Genomic DNA, 20860 nt, shown 5'->3' on the forward strand with positions numbered 1-20860 from the left:
GGCACTGCGACAAACGTGCGAGGGGCCAATGCACACCAATAAGACTATGGAGCTAGCACAAATGGTGGGGAGCCATTTTGCTTGTTAGAATTATGGTCCAGATTACAAGCTACGGGGGGGAAATGTGTATATTTTCCCCCTTTTTTCAAAACAAAGGGACAGACAGTCTGCTTTGAGTTTCAGGCCTGGAAATAATGGCCAGTGGAATGGGCAGAAGAGTAGGTATCATTGGTGCTGCAGTGGTAATAGGACCCAGGGGTGTGAGGACCCAACTAAACCCCAATCATTGCTGCTTTACTCATTCCTTTCTTGCATTAGGGCTCAGTCCACCCTTGCTGTGCCCGTGTTGTTTCCTCCACCAGACCAATGGCCCAAGCGAGAGAGTAATTAGAGCAGTGGACACACCTTAGCTTTAGGCTTTAGGGAGATGGCAGAAAGGAGGATGGGAGGAGTACTTTAACATGGGGTAGAGAAGACTTACTGCTTCGCAAGGCAGTAGGTCTCATTAGTAAAGCATTATTTATGGCTACAGCGACCATTAGTATAGAGACGAAAATGCACTGGGACCCAAGAGCATGAGGACCTCAATTAATGGGAGCAGTGTTTTTATGTAGTTCAGTTTGTATGGGTTTGCTCTTTTATACATCTAACATTTAGTGTGAAGTATGAGCTGCTCAAAATGTGCCCCTGATATTATCCCTTAAGCCCCAGTCCTTGCACTCAGCCCTAACCCTCACAATTACCCAAGACTTTCCATAACGTTTTGGAGGGAGGCCCGACTTCAAAATATTTTGGGTAAGGGGGGCTCAGAGCAAAAAAGTTTGAAGACCTCTGACTTAAGGGGATAATTTAATACAGGTATATGCCACCGTTATGAGCTGACTGGTGTCTTAAATAGCCGAAGAGCTCGAGCAGCGGTATTTTACCACCTAGACAGGGGTAAAGGGTTGTTAGTCTCAGGAACATGAAAGGAATGCAGCAGTATATGTTGACATCTCTAAAATAAACGACAGAACGCAAAACAACGACATGGCACAAACAAAAGAACTAAACAAAAACATAACATGGTACAGCCCAACACAGCAGTAAAAAGAGAAGGCAAACAATGCAACCCAATGCAGTAATACAATACATAAAGCAAAACAGCACAAAAAGCAGCACAGTGATTACCAACACAACAAAATGCCACAGAACACATAGTCACAAACTTACTGTACCACCTCCAGAAACCTACTTCGATAACATTGAGGTAACCAAGTGCTGCCTTAACTTACCACAATGACATGAAATAGAACTCTTCAAAATGTTTGGTGATCCAGGTTCTGCATGACATAAAGTGAGCACTAAAAAGGCTAATACAAGACACAGTTTGAATTGCATAAAGTGAGCACTGGGAGCGTTAGTTTATGATGATGGGCAGATTGCAAAGCAGTTTTGACTGGTACTATTTAGGCAGTGTTTGCTTTAAATACCTGCACCACCATACTAGGAAAATAGGAAACCTTAGGTGGTAATGTGTAATAAAATGGTTCATGCACAATTGCTCAGTGGCAATTTGTTGAGCCGGTGATCTGTTCTATTGTTTTTTGTGCTGTTGTCTTTTTGTGCTGCATTATTGTATAACAGAGCCCAACACAACAAGGCAGTCTAAACTGAACGCAACACATCAACCATAGTCCAACACAGCAACATTACATTATGATATGTAGTTCAAAAACACAGCAGAGCAAACAAAACAAAAAAAAATCACATCACCCCCATAACAAAATGTCAGACAGCAAGTATTATGACTGTTGAAAATGGTCCTTTTTGCAGGGTTATCCCCATTTGTTTTTCCTTCTTCCTCCTTTATTTTTCCTGACCTGTGGTTATTGGCTATAGAACTCTGGGATCTTTACCACTGCTGATCAGTGCTAAAGTGCATATGTTCTCTGTGTAAATTGTTATTGTGATTGGTTATCCATGATTGGCATATTTGCTTTACCAGTAGGTCCCTTGTAAATTGCACTGAGTGTGCCAGGGCTGGGAACTCAAATGCTAATAGTGGGCTTGCAGCACTGATTGTGCCACCCACATGAGTAGCGCTAAAAAGATGTCTCAGACCTGCCAATGCAGTGCCTGTGCGCAGTTTGCTAACTGCCATGTTGACCTTGCCAGTGTACCCACTTGCCAGGCCTTACCCTTCCCTTTTCTTACACCTAGGACACCCCTATGGTAGTCCCAAGATACCCCCCTGGGCAGGGTGCAGTGTATGTGAAAGATAGGACATGTACTAGCGTGTGTAACATGTCCAGATAGTGAAATACTGCCAATTTCGTTTTTCACTATTGGAAGACTATCTTTCTCATAGGCCAGAATGGGAAAAGCTGTGTATTATGTAGCATGTTAATGGATAAGATCTTTTTTACAGAGCAGTAGATTTCAAGTGTCTCAAAGACCGTATTACTCTAAGAGCATTAGACTGGCTCAAGGGGTCCCCCAAGGCTCAATATTGAGCCCTACTCATTTTAATCTTTATAAGGCCCCTCGGGCAGACATCATTGTAAAATACGGCATTAGTGTTGTGTCATATGCAAGTGCAACCCAACTAGTGGTATCGTTATCAAAATACCACGAAGAGGCAGCCACCAATTTCTCCACCTGTTTACAGGAGTTGGCAGTATGGATGTCAAGTAACTGTTTAAAGTTGAATGGCAGTAAGACGGAGGTCCTGATAGTGGGTAAGGCTCCCTCGATGTGGTCATCAAGGTGGTGACCGCAGACTCGGGCCCCACCCCCACTCCTAGTAATCAGGTGTTAGACCTGGCATCTTTGGTGTGGTTTCCCCCTATCTTTTTACCTCTACCTCCTGTATTTTTGATGCTGTGCTGGATTTCGTTTTTGCTGGTTTAGATGCTTTGGACACTCTGCCACTGATGATCAGTGCCAGAGTGTAAGTGCTCCCTGTGTAAATTGTTATGATGATTGGATATACATGATTGGCATATTTGTATCACCAAGAAGTCCCTAGTAAAGTGCACTGGATGTGCCAGGGCTGGTGATGACAAATGCTAATAGTGGGCCTGCAGCACTGATTGTGCCACCCACATGAGTAGCCCTAAAATGGTGTCTCAGGCCTGCCACCTCAGTGCCTGTGTGCAGTCCGTTTACTGCCATGTCCTCCTGGTCAGTGTCCCCACTGACCAGGCCTAACCCTTCACTTTTTGTGCACATTGGTCACCCCTATGGAAGGCCCAAGGGTACCCCCCTGGGCAGGGTGCAGTGTATGTGAAAGGTAGAGCATGTACTGGTGCAGGTGACATGCTCTGGTAGTGAATTACAGCCATTTTCGTTTTCACTATTGTAAGGCTATCTTGCTCCATAGGTTAACATGGGGGATGCTGGCTACAGTGGCTACCAGCATTTCTTCCCATAGGAACAAGATAGGACATAAGAGTATCCCTGAACTCAGAATTTAATAACACATCTTTTAGGAAAGGTTGTTTTTAAATCTTGTGTTTGAGAACAGAACTTTAAGAAAGTTGCTGTTCTCTTGTCTGACCATTCTGTGTGCCTTGGCCTGTTTGTGTATTGACTGTCTGGTTTGAGAGTGACAAGGGCTGGGGATTCCCCAGGAGGCTGGCTGAGTCAGCCCTAGGCTGAATGACTGCATCTGCAACCTGAGTGGTGGGAGGAGTTAGCACCTGGGCCTGAATAGGGCTGTGCCTGCCTGCCACAATGCTGGCTCCACCTCCTGCTGGGCAGCTCACGACCCTACCCCTCACTCTGAAAGGAAAGGAGAAGCCAGGCAAACAAAGTGCTCAACAACACCCAGAACTGGTTCAGACCGGCTCAGGGCCCACTTGCACAAAGAGAACAAAGACTTTTAGGGGTATAAGTACAGGACCCCTGACAACAGAAAATTAGATCATCCTGGAATCAAGAAGAAACCTCTGCCAATGAGAAAGCTGAATCTGAAGAAGGAAGACTGTCCTGCTGTTGCTCTGCTGGACTGACCTGTTGCTTTGCTGCCAAGTAGAGGGGAAGGACTTTGCTGTTGTGCTGTGTCCCCTGTTTTGAAAGAATCTCCAAGGGCCTGAGAAGAGCTGGCTCCCTGTTCTGAAAACCCAGGAACAAAAGAACTTCACCCCCAACTTCCCTGAACTCTGATGAGAAAGTTCTGTCCTTCCTCGAGTGCTTGGTCCAGTTGTGGGGCCTCTGGAAGTTGTACCTGTTCTGGGAAGCTTGAAAATAAGCTTGAGAGACTTTGTGCAATTGAAAAGTTATTGCATCGCTCGCTGCGGAGCGCATTCCCGACAGTGCGAGAAGTTTCCCGCCACTACGAAGGTCGAGATCGTCGCAGCGCCTGTTGCCGCTGTCAGAGCCGTCGCATCCTTCGTTTGCGGGATGCACCCGATCGGTGCGGGAAGCCTAACATCGCTGCGAGTGTCGTCGCAGAGCCTGTCGTCGCTGGGTGAGATCGCCGCACTTCTTGCTTGCGGAATGCATCACGTCGCTGGGAGTGTCATCGCAGAAGCCATCGCATCGAGGAGCTGCGAGAGAGAAGATCACAGCAGGTTCGTGCCTCGTCACCCCGGAGATCGTTGCAACTCCAGAGATCGCCGCATCATACCTTTGCGAGAACAAACTTCCTACAGAACCTACGCACCGGAATCCATACAAGTGGCCTTCCTCCCAATACAGACCGGATTTGTCGCAACACGCCCGCTGCTGCAGCGGGGCTGTTGCATCGACTCCCCAGGGTCTCAGGAGCAACGCATTGCTTGTTTTCCACCGCACCAGCTTCTGCTTTTGAAACTTTGTCGCAACTAAAGGTACTGTGTCTGAAACGTGACGCAACTGTGAACTTTTCAAGCAACTGTGGATTATTTTATCGCACCCTAAAGAACTTTTTATTACAACCTTAAGAACTCTTTTGAAACCATATTCTTGGACTGTGTATGTTGGATTTTTGTCGTTTTGGTCTTGTGTAGTTTAGACTAAATACCTTTATTTTCCTAAACTGTTGTGGAGTCAGTTTGTGGTGTTTTCACTGTGTTACTGTGAGTGTTGGTACAAATACTTTACACATTGCCTCCTGAATAGCATTGACTGCTCGTGCCAAGCTACCTAGAGGGTGAGCAAGGGTTATCTCAGAGGGTTTCCTCCTTACCCTGACTAGAATCAAGGGTCCCTATTTGGACAGTGGTACCTACCTCTACCAACTAGAGACCCCCAGTTCTAACATCAGGTAATGAACTTGGGTATGTGGTTGGACTGTAAGCTCTCTTTCGATCATCACACCAAGACGGTGACGAGGAAGTGTTTCGGAATAATGAAAGGCCTCAGGAAGATCTTAGAGGTGCTCACCGTAGCCACCAGGAAAACTTTATTACATGCATTGGTGACTTCCCGCCTGGACTATGGGAACGCTCTCTACCTAGGAGCCAGCGGTAAGAGTGTTCAGAGACTACAATGCGTTCAGAACGCGGCAGCTCGCCTAGTCCTGATGCTCTCCAGGAGAGCTTCCTCTAAGAATGCCCTAGCTGCCCTACACTGGCTCCCATTGAAGAAGAGAATTCTCTTTAAGGCCCTGTGTGTCAGTCAATGCATCCAGTAGGAAAATGGTCCTAGTTACCTACATAGCCTAATAGCCCCCTACACTCCAACCAGGGCCTTGCGGTCCCGGGTGACAGGTTAAGATCCCAGTAATTAAAAGAATGAGAATGAGTGGTCAGTCTTTTTGCTACCTAGCCGCTAAGCCCTGGAACGCTCTCCCTCAAGATCTCGGGTTGGAACCATCAGAATACTACTTCTGAAAAAAACTAAAGACTTTGCTATTCCAGATGTTAAGTTTACAACTTAGCCTGCTCAAAATTATTGCTAGAGACAGGGATCTTGAGCTGCTGCGCGGGGATATTCTAGTGAGTGTAACCAGGCACTTTACAAGCTTACTTATTATTATTACCTGCATATCTTCCCATAGGAGAAAGATAGAAGTTTTGAGTCTGGTATCTCTGAACTAAGAATTTAATAACACAGCTTTTAGGAAGGATGTTTTTGAAATTCTGTGTTTGAAAATAGCACTTTTAGAAAGTGGCTATTTTCTTATTCAACCTTTCTGTGTGCCTCTGCCTGTTTGTGGATTGATTGTCTGTTTTGAGAGTGACAGGGGCTGGGGTGGCACCAGGAGTTTGGTTGAGTCAGCACTAGGCTTAATAGACCTATCTGCATTTGGAGTGGTGGGAGGAGTAGCCCCTGGGCTTGAATAGGGCTGTACCTGCCTTCCACAATGCTGGCTCCACCTCCTGTGGTGCGTCTGATGACCATGGCCCACACTGACGCAGGAAGAAGTTGTGCACTGACAGGGTGGTTGAACCAGCTGCAGCCAAAGTTGTGGAGGGCACAACTTTGGTCAAGGTTGTGTCAGATTTGCTTCAAAGTCCAATAAAAAGGCGTTTTTTTTCCCAACATCAGTAATATCAGTGATGGCCTTGACACAGCAGACTGGGGTGGATTTTGGCCTTGGATTTTAAGTCAAGTTTGGCGTCGGCCCAGGCATTGGAGAAGCGACTCAGAGAAATCAAGAGCCACCGATGTTGTTGAGGATGAATTCGTCGTCAGTAGCCTGCCTTGAGACATCCACGAATCTTTGGGGTCCAAAAGGATGCAGGAAGGTACCTGAACCGTAACAAAGATGTGCAACATATCTTCTTTAAAAGCTGCTACTTGTTGACCCGTCACAGTTGGACCCAGGAATTCCGGCTGCATCGGTATGAGCTGTGGAATTTATTCCTTGTCAGGAGATTGGGTTTAGACTGGGATGCACCATGACGCCCTGGTGACATCTCAAGGCAAGAGTGGCAGGACAAGGAAGAGTCACGCTTCAACTTCTTATGCTTCTTTATTGACTTGGACTTACCCAACAACTTGTAGTGTGAAGAAGACTTCTCAGGGCAACTGCCTCGAGAATGTGAAAGGGTCCGCAACCTCAACTCTGAGTAAGACCAGCCCTTACACACCTTCTGATAGTGTTTGGTGATGTAGAGCTTGACTTTGCAGGCTCAGATTGCCTGGAATTCAGCCCCTGCAAGAGTTAGAGTCCTGTGAAGAGAAGCCACCAGAGACATACCTGATTGGGATATCTCAGACATCTGCTTGTTACAACCCCTACAAAGTTTAAACCATGCAGTCTTTGTAGGTGGCATGTTCCCTTGCACACTGTAGTGACATTTTTTGGGAAAGATTTGCCAATAAACTGAGAACATGTTAAAGTAGCAAGCTACGGATCCGTGTCCTAGGGTGCAGAAAGAAAGGAACTGAGGTCAGTGAGCAGGGGTGAAGCATATATGTGGCTTCAGTGTCACTTCCTGGGCAGGTCGAAGTGAACTTGGAGCCAACAATGCCACCTGCTAGTTTTTGGGAGCAATGGTGATAAAAAATCACCAGGTCCGGTCTGGCAGCTTGTGGGTATTCACAAGGTGAGGAATCTGCATTTAGAAGTATCCATCACAAAATGTTGGTATGGGTGATAATTTATCAGTTGTAAGCATATCCCGAGTATTATTTTCTGTCAAATTGATAATGAGGTTTCTACATGCTGAGTCGAAGGCGGCAAGCAAACTTTTTATCTTTGCTAAATAAGGGATATTTTGTCTGCTGCTTTAGGATTTATGTGAGAAAGAAAAATCTCATAAACAGGCAGGTGAATATCACTGGAGCTTCCTTATGTTGAATCCAGTTCTTCCAGGCATTTAAAGATCAACAGATGAGGACTCCAGAGTTATATCAGGGAAGATTGCATGCCCTGTGCGGGTCTGCTGTATCACCCTTTTCTGGATCCTTTCTAACATAGATGAGTGTACCTTGTATGGGTAAGTGCTGGCCTCAGATGTCACATGTTTGCCAATGATATCCAGACCCTGCATGAGCTAGTTTTGGAATGATGCATGTATGTGGCAATTGTTAAATGCCTCTGTTTCTCCCTCAGTGAATGCAAAACAAAAGACATAATTTATACCTTACTCAGCATCCTACTTGTGTGCCCAAATTTGTCGGCTCAAGGCGCTACCCCAGATTTGAAATTTAGAAATAAGTAGTCAAGATCCATGGAAAAAGAAGAAGGTTTTTATCTGGATATCCTTGTAAAATGAAACGATTTAACCGTCAAACCACAGGATGTGGTATGTGTGAATTAAATATATTTCCAATTTATCCATAGGGATGCCATTGAGCCAAATGTGTCAGTCCTTATAACCAGAACAGCTCCATCAATTGAAATTCAGAGCAGTAATACTGAACCAATTATCATGAAAAATGTGTTAAACCAGTCCAGCAAGAAAAGTATTTCATTGACTAGCTGTATTTAGAAAAGTGAAGTATACACTTCTAACTGTACTATATACATACATATACATATGGGATTAGCTTATAAAAGGTCTGTAGTAATACTTTGCATCCCAATGAGAATGCTGAGCTGTGCTTAGTCACTTCAGATGGCAGTAGGTAGATTACAGAAGTGGATTTCAAAAATAAAGACAATAAGGGAGAGTTAAAGAATTAAGAAAATCTAAATTTTTTAATGAGTTGACTTCCGGAGACGAGATAGTATTGTTTGAGCCATAATTAAATTTCTAATTTGTGGACACAACCAACAGATAAGAGACAAACCAATGCTGCTCCAACGAACAGTTCTATTTAATTTTTGAGTCCGTTGGATTCATACAGCATCTATATGGTATTTTCATTATTCATATTATGCAAGTAGAAATGTTCTGTATTTTATATAAGGGATCTGGAAGGACTGTTAACAAATAAAGGTCAACTTATAATAACAAAATAAAGAGTTTACCTCTATACAGGTTTTTGTGTCATTTAAGGAGGCACTTAATAAAAGTTAATGTGTTCTGTACCCAAACCCAAATGCATAGAACATACATCTGCTAATACAAAACCAGAATGGTAGCTGTCCTGCTTCTATTAACTAAGAATTATTAAACCAACAGACTTAATATGATCAGAAATAAGTCCTGCAAAAAATGGGGCCACTATGAGAGTTGGTCTGGTAAACGACACCAGTATGTTTTTACACATGTGAATGAAATGCATAAATGAAAGAACGAGTACCTTCATCTTGATCTCCATGGCCGATGTTAGGTTGATGTGAAGGAGAAGCTTCAGAACTTTTACAGGACTTGGAAGGAGAAGAAACTGGAGTGTCCCCCATAGTTAGTGGGGACATTGAATCTCCTACTTGCTGCTCGTCGTCATCCTGGTGGTCAGCCAAGTTTTCAAATGAAAATGCAGAACTGAGAGCAACTGGGGACAGTGAAGAAGCTCCTGAATCTGATGCTGAAGAGCAAGTGCGCATAGACACAGAGAGAGGTGATTTTGCAATGTGCGCGATGGGACTACCATGGCCGTCTGAGGGCTGTAGGTGTAACAAATTATGCAAAGTATTTAAATCTTTAGAAAGTCAAGAAGATCAAGATCTGTTATAATTATGATTTGTCATCTTTAAAAACATTTCAGTAGATTATAATCACATGCATGATTATAGTTTTCATTAAATGTCAGAGAGGATTTTTAAGGCCAAGTGTATACAAGTTGCTGAAAGTGACATGCTTTATTATGTGTACACAACTATCAAAATTCATGATAAGAAAAAAACACCTGAAATCAATAGAAAACTCAATTTCACATTATGCAGTAGGTGCCAGTGGCATTAATAAATTGCAGTTTTTATATAATGTCCTGTGTTTTGCCAATAAATACTTCTGTCACTGACCCTCCAGCTCCTTCCCCATTGTACAGCGAAAACCCAAAACTGATCCCATGGTTGAGTGCCTGAGATCAGGATGACTGCACTGTTTTAGAAACATATGGAATCACCTCTCCTTTAAATTGGCCTGTTAATGTCACTACTTCTCTTTTCAACTATCGATCCACCTGGAACTTAAAAATATACTGTTTCCCCAACATATTTGCAAAATATCTGTGAGTCATCTTGAGCAGTAGAAAGGTCAGCGAAAGGTGGATCATTTTTTGCTCATTCATGCAATTATAAATAACATTCTGTGTTTCAGCAGATCAGTGAGTCTCACCACCTGAGTCACGCATCCATGAAAATAAAAAGAAAGAGTGCAAACAGCCAGTGCATTTCAGATAAGGCTGCTACTGCAAAGCTTACGTAGGAGCCTCTGGGCTGGTTACACATGAGCACGAGAGCACACACATATGCATGTGTGCAAGCTTTGCATGGTTGACTACCGTATTGCACATCCTGGTCCACATGTAGCCTTTTTCACATGGGAATCTTCAAGGGCCTGGGGTAGGCCTTATAATGTGATTGTGTGTTGGACTTGGCCTTTTTTGCAGGGTCATCCTCAGGCTTCTTGCCTTCCTTCTTCTATTTTGCTGAATTTAGTTTTTTGGCATTAGTACTTTGCACACTTTTGCATTGTTAACAAGTGCTAAAGTGCTAAAGTGCTTGTGCTCTTTCCCTCAAACATGTTAAGATTGGCTTATACCCAATTGTCATATTTTGTTTGCCTGTACGTCCCTAGTAAAGTAGCACTTCCTGTACCCAGGGCTTGTGAAAAAAATACTACTAGTGGGCCTCCAGCACTGATTGTGCCAACACTTGAGCTGCATTTTAAACATTCCTCAGGCCTGCCATTGTAGAGCATGTGTGTGCAGTTTTAAACTGTCATGTCGACCTGGCAAAATAAAACCTTTTGCCTGGGTTCCTTTTTAGTACATATGTCAACCCTAGGGTAGGCCCTGGACAACCTACAAGGCGCAATGCAATATATTTAAAAAGTGTGACATGTAGTTTTAAGTTTTACATGTCGTGGTAGGGAAAAACTCTTAAATGTGTTTTTCACTACTGCATGGCCTACCTATCCTATAGGATAACATTGGAGTTACCTTATTACATTTTAGAAGTGTAATTTCCGTATGGGACCAGGTAAAAAGCCTATGTTTGGTGTCTCTGGAATTGGAATTTAAAATCCTAACTTATAGTGAATTTGGATTTTGAATTATAGTTTTGAAAATGACATTTTCTTGAATTAGCCAATTGGTGCCTGCAGCCTGTCTCTGATTCATGTGACTGGGTGTGGGTGACAGTTTGGCTTTGTGTATTCCTCCTAGACAGCCACACACAATGGGGAGCTTAGGTGTTACGTGATGGTCCATCATTGGCAGGATGGAAGAGAGGAGCTGGGCAGAGGCCCACTTATACTGAAATATGCTGTGTCGTGTCTCCACACAAAGGGCGGCATACTCTCTGTAGTTAGCCTAGAGTCAGGAATAGGAAAGCAGGGCACCCGTACACTTCAAAAGCATGCCATTAGAAGCTTCCCCCCACTTCAGAGGCACAAATGGGTATAAATACTGGACCTCATACACAAACTCTTTGGTACACTTCCGAACTTGTGGCTACTCTGCCAGGAAGAAGGACTGCTGTGCTGCTGAAGGGACTGTCACTCTGCTGGACTGCTACTCTGAAGAAACTGCTGCCCTGCTCTGCTGATCTGCTGTCCTCTTGCCTGGGAGGAATAACTGAGCCTGAAACTCCATCTTGAACCCAGGACACCAGAGTGACACCAAGGGCTAATCTACTGACCTTGTGATCTGAGGCTCAGGCACATGAGGCTCTTCATTGCTCTACACCAGCCCCTGGACCCACTTACAGTGAGTTCCTGACCCTCAAGTCATGCCTCTCCGGTCTTGGACTTTTGGTGTTGCTAACAGCAGTTGAATTCAAGCTTTTGGGCTCTTTAGGGCCACGAATGGGCCCATTCGCACCAAGACCTTGCTACTCGCATGCCGATTCAGCGCAAAGCTTCGTAAGCCAGAGTCTTTGTGCTCCAGCATCGACCGGCTTGCACTTCCCACAATGCTGGCAGAGGCCTGCGACTCTCTCCCTGCTCCACAGGCCCCCCTCTAACATGAATATGACTCTTGGCACAGACTTTGAGAAGCCAGACTTCAGGGGTCTTAACTTGGTGATTGCAGTCGACCTTCACTCCAACGCAATCAGCCTGAAAGTGTGACTTTGACCTGGGCAAGAGCAACCAGATAGCCTTGGCTGGCACTTTGTGTGTTTTGGCATAATTTTAACCTAAATTCTTGAAAAATTCTGAACTCCGGTTCCACTAATTGTATTTTGGTGATTGTAGTCCTGTTTTATTTATTACATTTTACTCTATTCTGATAACTTGGTTTGGATTCCTTTTTGTGTGGTTTCTTTCACTTCATTACTGTTTGAAGTGTTGCAAAAATACATATTGCCTCTAACCTAACTCTGACTGCTATGTGCCAAGCTACCAGAGGGTTGAGCACAGGTTAATATAGGATTGGCTTGTGCCTCACACTGATAAGGATTGTGGTTGCTGCTTGACCAGGGCACATACACCAGTCAACCAAAAACCCAATTTCTCACAGTGGGCAGTCATAGTATAAGTTTATAGCACTTAATGAATGCCTGTGGTGATTAACTGAATTACACATTATAGGCAAAATCTGCATTAATGCACAGTTTCATTCCACTTGAGCCGACAGGGTTCAGTAAGGTATTCATCCTATGGTAAACATGCATCAAGTTTGTAGAACCACAGTCACTTTCATCATAACTACACTTCTTACATCACTTTGAAAATCATTATATTTCCCTGACTCAGCCATGTTCAGATTTTTTACCCCGTACTGGGCCAAGTTAATTACTTTGCTAGTTAGCAGAAGGATTAAAGGCCTGCACACACATTAGAGCCATTAGCAGTGCTTGACCCAGTTCCTGGGAAATTAAGGGGTAGGGAGGGCATCTCCATGTGTTCATTAACGCCTCGCATTGCACCTGGCTTGGGCAAGCCAATGCCCTCATAAACAAAGAAGCAAGGCCAGACCTATGCAACTGAACACAGCAGGGGTTCTTCTTTGAAGTTGTGTTTGAAAGGGATCAGGCAGCTGTGTCTCCCAGGGTAGTTCTTTTCATAGACCACTTGAAGTCGCCATGTTGAAATGTCCGAAGATTCTGTGCAGGTGTATTGGAACAGGTGTGGAGTGATGATGTGACATCCTAGGATTGACCAGGGATACGTGGCTTCTAGAACTTTCCACCTCTACTTAAATAGATCGGCAGAAGGGAAGACTTTTGAGAAGACACCTGACCTGCGACTGCAATGCAAGAATAATTCGCAAATGGAAGGAAGAAAGCCCCTGAACCTCAGCAAGGATTGACTTTGGGGCTTTGGCTTCAGCTGACACCTAATAGTCTCTCCAGAGTGCCCAAGTGTTGCAGGTCCCATTATGGTCCCTGAGGAAAGAGCAGGAGGAATGGATATGCTGCGGGCCCTTGGTCGTTCCAATGGTCCTTCTGTGGACTAGCCTTTGACTACACTGACACAGGCGTGTCCTTCAAGAAGCCAGGAGACCATGAGACCTGGAAAGTTTGTTATGGGGTGTTCAGGTTACTTTCTGTGGAGGGACTCTGGAAGATGCCCCCAAACAGGCAGGAGCATCAAGAGTCCAGTCAGAAGACAGGTCTGCCAAGAATGCAGCAAAACCAAGCTCCCCTCAAAACAAAACCTGCACTGGCCATGAGGCCCGAAGAAAACACTCTTGGTGGCTAGATTTAGCCAAAATAAAAACAGAAACATGCAAATCGGCCCTACAGGGCCGGAGAAAATAAGGTGTAAAGCTTGGTCCCCCGGGGGACTAGGCAGAGAATCGCATGTGTGGCACTTCACCAGGATTTCTTAAAATCCCTTAGAGAAGACCAGGCCTCCAGGGGGTGTCAAATTGTCATTAAATTAACTTTAATGGGTAAGGGTGTGCATGGGGTCCCTCCCCAAGATCTCCTATGGCTTTGGGGATATCATCCCCATAGAATACATGGAGGAGTAAGGGAGTACCTCTGCGCTCCCATCCTGGTGATGTGTTGCCCCTGCTCCCGGTCAACACCAATATCTCCTCACCAACCTGGATATGGTTGGGAGAAGGAAGCACTGCTGACTCCCATAATGGCCTAAGAGAAATTGCCATGTGCGAGGGAACCAACAGGAACCATGGGGCATTGAAGCTTCACCCCATAACTCACCATTGAGAGGCATGTGGGTACCCCTGAAGGGACTTGGGCGCCCATAACAAAAATGAAAAACGCGGCACTAGACTGATTTCTTACCTGGACCCAGGAAATGCCTCCATGCCCCTGGTGAAAGTTACTAATATAATACTCAAGTCCAGGCAAAGGCGCACCCAATATGTCTCCGGAACACGGATCAAAATGAGCATACTACCTTTGGAGGTGGCACAGGAAGGATAGACGCACCATCAACCTTTTCAGAGAGTGTTGTGGGAGTCTGGAGGAAGTGCAGTAGACCCTCAAAAGATGTTCTTTAAAGTTGCTTTAAATCTCAAAAGGGACTTTTTACTTGTGAACAGCTCATATCCTTCGCAAGTAATGTCCCAAATGTTAACACTAGTGGAAGAAGGATATGGTTTGCTTTTTTACGCCAAGTATGGACACAGTGGGGCATATTAGCAAGAACCTCGTTAAAATTATCGCCGTTTTAGCGGCAGAAAACTGCCACTAAAGCGGCGATAATGGGCTTGCTAATATGCGTCATAGAATTGCAATAGAAGCCCAGGTTAGATGTGCAGGACATCTAACCTGGGCTTCTATTGGAATTCTATAACCCATATTAGCAAGCCCATTATCGCCGTTTTACCGGCAGTTTCCGAGGTCCTTGCTAATATGCCCCAGTGTTTGTGAGGCATTACACAAATGGAATCCCACAGCTACTGACAAGATGCTCGGTCAGTTAGATATTTTGGCTGAGTGATAAAGCTACATTTCCTAATGCCACTTGCACCTATTGCAATACACAAGAAGCTATGTGCACCAGTGAGAAAACTACCATATACTGTACAAGGTAGCAAACGTCCTGCAGCCGTCACATCTGTGACCATATCTGCACAAAGATAAATTCCAATTAGGGAACAGAGACCTACATTAAAATATATGAAATAGTGCCCAATATATCACAAACAATTCAGTGGTTTTAGGGAGAGGCAGCTAGAAACTAGGTACACCACAGAGGGTTTGAAAGAGAAAGAAACACTGTATTAATTACCTTCCTTTCCAGACTATCCTCCCCATCGGTTGAGCTGACGCTGTCACACAGCCGTGTTCTAGAGGGGCGATGACGTTTGTTCTTCACAGAGAGATGGACACGAGTTTTAAGTGCTTTGGAATTCAATCTTTCTGTTTCTGGGATGGCTTCATTCAGGTCTAAGAACAAAGTATTATAGAAGCACATTCATTCATTTTTTAAATCCTTCACACTACTGTCACCATTCTTTGTAGTTTTTTCCAAACACACATGTTATGCTACACATGCTTTTTTTGCATTTTAATCAATTTACTCCAATGAATTCCACGTTCCTCAGGTGAAAGTTATTTTTATTATTGCACATATTTTCCTTCCTTCATTCTTCCACTTGCTGCTTTCTGTTCTTCTACTTTCTGGTAATGACACATTCTTCTCCTTTACTTAATTCCTGAGCATAGAGCCACCACTAAAGAAGAGCCTTAATGGCAAAAAATAAAGGAGAGATTTACTAAACCTTCACGCAATGACACGTAGCTGGGTCCCTTGCTGCGCAGCATTGCGCAAAAGAGAGAGAGCAGAAATGCAACCGGCTTTGTTTATGGAGGCCTTGCGCCGCCGGTGCGTCACTTTTAACATAGGAAAAAGTGACGCACCGGCTGCGCAAGGCCTTCATAAATAAGGCCCAACATATTTACTAAGATGTGGCACACCTCTACACTCTCCTTGCACTGGCACTCTTGTGGCAGGCTAGCACCAATGCAGGCATGAAGCAAGGGTGCCTGTGCTATGGGCAGAATAGTTTGTATCCAGGAAGAGGTACCTTCCTGCACAAAAACTATTTATAGAGACGTATTCCTCTTTGTATGAGCGCTGCAGAATGCAGCACACATTCAAAGAGGAAATAACAAGGATAAATTAAGATATTTCTGCTTGTTACACCAGCCTCAGGAATGTGCACCATTGTGGCGCAAACTCAGGCCTACTGACCTTAGTAAATCTGGGTTTGCTGAAAAAAACATGCGTGGATGCATGAGGATGCCCACGCTACACACGTAACATCTCCTTGGTGCAGGCTAATACAAGGTTGCGCACAAGACTAACTTGCATTAAATTGCAAGTGTAAAGGGACACAAGGACATGCAAATATCGATTTGCATGGCTTAATAAATGTCAAATAAGCAATTGCATTGCCCTGTGTCGACTTGTGTGACTAAAGGACAGTGCAAGTGCACAATGAAATTCTTATTTTCTTCATCACTTATGCTCATCTGTTAAGCATAGTTGTAAATCAGAACAAAAATATCTGTGTAGGAAAATGCCTCTATTTGCATGATCATCCCTATTTTTATGGACTGATGCTGCTGGTTTTTTGACACTGCACTGGGACTCTGCTAAGCAGGCATGTGCTCCGACCCGTAAAATACTTTGAAATTGACTATACTCATATCTGGCCTAATTAACTTACTCCCAAATATGTGGTACAAATTTACCCAGGGTCTGTAAGTAAAATGTTGCTAGTAGACTACAGCATGCACTGTGCCCCCAATATAGAGACAGTGCAAAACATGAATGCAGCACTACTATAGTAGCCTGTCTGTGCTGTTGTAAAACTGTAGATTTGATCAGTCAAAGAACCCCTTTTGACAGGCTAAAACCTCCTTTTAAATATTAATATGTCACCCCTAAGTAGGACTTAAATACCAATAAGGCAGGGTGCATGATATTTAAAAGTAGGTCAGGTGAACATTTGTTCTTACAGTGACTAGGCCCGCAAAAGTTGTTTTCGCAATAGCAGGCTAAACTCTTCCATAGGGAAGTATTGGGATATAATATTAAAATGAAATAATATTATCTACACAAAGGAACTAGCAAAAAAGTGCATTGTTGGATTTTTTTAAAATATTTACTACAAGCTCATATCATTAGTACAGTCAGATTTGTACTTAACATTTTTCAAAAGGTACTTTAAAAAAACATCAATTGTTCATCCTTAAAGCCTTGCGAAACCCATTTGCATGAACTTCCAGCTATTAGCTAAGGGCTGAATAGCTCCTTGATGAGGTATATGCTTGCTTCCAGAGCAGAGGCAACGTTCTTGGGGGTGGGGAGGTGTTCTGTTCCTCTGATAGAATGACCATCTAGGAGGTGCCCAAGAACTTAATTAAATACAAACAGACCTTCCCTGTAACAAGCAGATATGGATAACATCAGGGCAGGCCCTGTCCTTTGTCTCCTTTAGCCAGCCAGGCACCTACCCTAGTGGGAGAGGGGCTGCCCCTGAGGGAGGGTTGCTAATTTCCCTGCCCACCTGTAGGATGGGTACAGGAGTGCTACACAGGGAAAGAAAGGTTCTGCCATTTTGAATTTAGGTAGAGGGGCCCTGTGGGATTGTTTGCTGTAGGGCACATAGGAACTGCTGCCAAAAGTAGATAGAATTACCCCGGGAACATTTTCCCTATTAGTTACGGAGAGTTCAGCAGTCACCTCTACCCAAAGGCGAATACCACTCACAAATGTGGCACACCTGGCAACCTCTTCAAAGCACAACTGGACCTGTGGAAGACAGAACAATTTCACCTGCTGTTGATACCTGTGAAGAGAACCCTAAGGGCTGGACATCCTCCCATTTGCACCTAGGACAAAGATGTGGGCTTCAGTGGTGAAGTGGGTGGCCTTTTATTAAGCTACAGGGACACAAATGCCTCACACAGTCTATTGGAAGAGCACAGCTCATCAGTTTCAACTGGACCTGCCCAAAACATTTTTGCGGCATCTATTTGGGTGAGTCCTTACCCCAAGTGCTGTTCCTGAGGTCCTGGAACCTTGGGTGGTGTCAAAATGTACTCCTCTTGCCTAAACCTAAAAAACAAACTTGGACTTAGAAACTTTTTGCTAACTTTTTGCCTGGAGAACAATTGAGGGAAAAGGACCAACTTGTCAGCCAATCTGCAGAGGGTCATCCCAATGGGCCTGACTTCACAGTAGCTCCCGCTACGTTCATCTCCACAGGACCGAATCTGTTTCAGCTGCACCAACCGGCATCCAACAGTATTGAACCCTTCTTGGCTACAACCTACAGCCTAGCCCCACTGAGGAAATATAACATCCAGAAAACAGTCTGCGTCCGAAGGTAGAAAGCTGCAATAGTCCTGACAGCGAGCAACACCTGTTGCTACTTTTATTTTAAGGTATAAAAATTCATATTTCCAGTTCCCCTAACTAGAATGTTGTTGTTTTGGAGTCATTTTGTTCATTAAATTATTCTCTATTTTTATAACTTTGATTATGATTTTTATTGTGTTATGTTTTCGACTTTTTAACTTTTTTGGAACTTCTAAATGCTTTACACTTTTCTTTTAATTAAACCTGTTTGTTCTGTGTCATAGCTACTATGGGTCGAGCTATGGCACAGAGCAAACCGACCTGTGTTTCCAACCCATGGTCCATCACGGTCGCCTTAAGCCTTACCCTTGTCCCGGTCTAGCATGACCAGTTGCCAAAGGTTGGGGCTTTGCGCTTTCTGGTGCTGTTTTGATTTTAAAGTTTAAAAATTCAGATCTCCACTTCACCCTAACTGGATTTTTGTTGTTTGGTGTCATTTTATTCACTAAATTATTTTCAATTTTTATAACTTGGAATGTGTTTTTTTTATGTTTGTTCTTTCCACTTTTTAACTTTGTGGTATTTCTAAATGCTTTACACATTTTCTTAAATTAAGCCTGTTTGATCAGTGCCATAGGTACCAGCGGTTGTGCTCACGTTTAAATTACTAAAACATTTATTGAACCTAACAAAAATAATGACATTATTACTTGTGGGAGATTACCATCCACCTCATCTAATAATCCCCTTTCTCATAGTCAGTGGAGAAGTGTGGCTCAGGGGTTAGAGGCGGCAGACCTGGAGCTTGAGTTCGGCCCGGGACCAGGGTTCAATTCCCCGCCTCGGCGGGTCTTGGGCTCAAAAATTCCACGGACTCGTTAATTCTCGCTCCGGTGCCTTCTCGACTCACGGGTTCACACTCTGCGACTCTGGGCAATAGCTTGCTTAATCTCCACAACGGCCCCTCGCGGTGGGATGCCTGACTTTCACCTTGTGGATACCCTGCCAGGGTTATCTCACAGGGGAATACCAGGACGGGTTCCCTAAGCAAGCGCTGAGATGCCCCAGGGTAAGTCATGCGCTATATAAGTCTCATTCATTTCATAGTCAGTATATCCATTAAGTCTGCATATATTTACTATCGTTTTTCGCATTTAACTAAAACGTAGAGAGGGTCTCATTTCGCAAATTAATTTTCACGAACAACTTTTGCAAAAATTGAAATCTTGAATCATTATAAACATTTACATTTTACATTTATTCAAAACAAATGTTCTTGATGACCACTTTTGATGGAGAGCTCTGGTTAACCACATGCATTAACAAACACACAAAGTTTGGTTAAATGATGTATACCGTATTTTCCGGCGTATAAGACGACTTTTTAACCCCTTAAAATGTTCTGGAAAGTTGGGGGTCGTCTTATACGCCGGGTACCAAACTTTACGGTATGTGTTCATGCGTTTTTACATAGTGCGGACTTCACCCGAAGGTGTCAGACCGCTTCTCAATAGAAAATTGTGCATTACAGGAGGAAAAAGTGACATGTGTGCACATAGAGGTACGGTATAGTATTGAAATAAATGGAGGGCACTCAAACACAAGAACTAATGTTACGTAGGTGATGGTGGCACTGTGGAAGCACTGTGCAAGTATCGATAGCAAATAAAAAGTAATAGGCAAATAGAACAAATGGCGCAGTGAATGACCAAAATCGCTTTGCAGGACTGCGTTGGAAGTGGGGGTAGTCTTATACGGCGAGTATAGCATGAAACCTACATTTTATCATGAAAAGTAGGGGGTCGTCTTATACGCCGAGTCGTCTTATACGCCGGAAAATATGGTAACTAAATGACCTACACGAGCTAAAACTTGGCAGAATCAACTAGTCAGAACTGTCCAAAAAGCTCCCCTCACACCACTTCTTCCTAGGAGCCAGTGCTTACATGTCCAGCCAGGAGTTATATAAGGAAGATAATAAGGTCTGAGAGGGCTCAATGGTGAGATGCTACCTTTGCAAATGTTCAACTATCAGGTGACATCTATTTAGCTTTAAATAGGACTGAAATGAAGCAAGGATAGCAAAAGTTAAAAAATAGCAACATCTGTCTGGCTTAGTTACAGCGAAAAGCGTGTATGTGTTGTCCACTGATGTTTTTTGTATGTGGTTCTCCAAGTGTATGTTCAAAGTAATAAAATCATTTTTACACCTTGAGGATGAGGATAGGGCAGGCAAATGTTTTTATTAACAGGAGCCAAACACAGCACATTAATCAAACAACATTATTCAAAATACAAAACTTCTAACGAATTAAAGCTCAATGGATTTTATTTTTGTATATTTTAATTCCAGCCGTGTTAATAAAATAGACATAGCATAGCGAAACAGCAGAAGGCTATGCAGGGGGCGTTGCAATAACATTACATGTAATAATTTCAAGACTGCTAGAAAGAATAAATGGTGAAAAGGGCAGCTGCATAGGGGTGTGTGTCACCGAGTCCTATTAAGATAACCTCATGGGTCAAAGCACATACTGCTGCGACCTATCTTTCAACTGTAGGCAAACAGCGTCGTGGATTGAAGCACCTACTTCAGATCACTGAGCTTAACTATTATAAATCGAGAACCAATTTGAATAAGTGCACTCATTAGTTTCATGCAC

The 20860-nt window shown here is 43.7% G+C and overlaps 1 protein-coding gene across 3 annotated transcripts in view; it reads right to left on the minus strand.

The window, feature by feature from the left end:
- Positions 1-20860, minus strand: part of PPP1R9A (protein phosphatase 1 regulatory subunit 9A) — a 782694-nt gene that overhangs the window by 105340 nt on the left and 656494 nt on the right. For all 3 annotated transcript variants that reach the window (XM_086941937.1, XM_086941939.1, XM_086941938.1), the window contains 2 exons: positions 15117-15274; positions 9106-9409 (listed from right to left, as the gene is read on the minus strand). In XM_086941937.1, coding sequence (XP_086798063.1) covers positions 9106-9409; positions 15117-15274 — 462 coding nt within the window. The remainder of the gene's footprint in view (positions 1-9105; positions 9410-15116; positions 15275-20860) is intronic.

The sequence above is a fragment of the Lissotriton vulgaris genome, chromosome 10 (genome assembly GCF_964263255.1).
Source record: "Lissotriton vulgaris chromosome 10, aLisVul1.2, whole genome shotgun sequence".
Classification (NCBI taxonomy): domain Eukaryota; kingdom Metazoa; phylum Chordata; class Amphibia; order Caudata; family Salamandridae; genus Lissotriton; species Lissotriton vulgaris.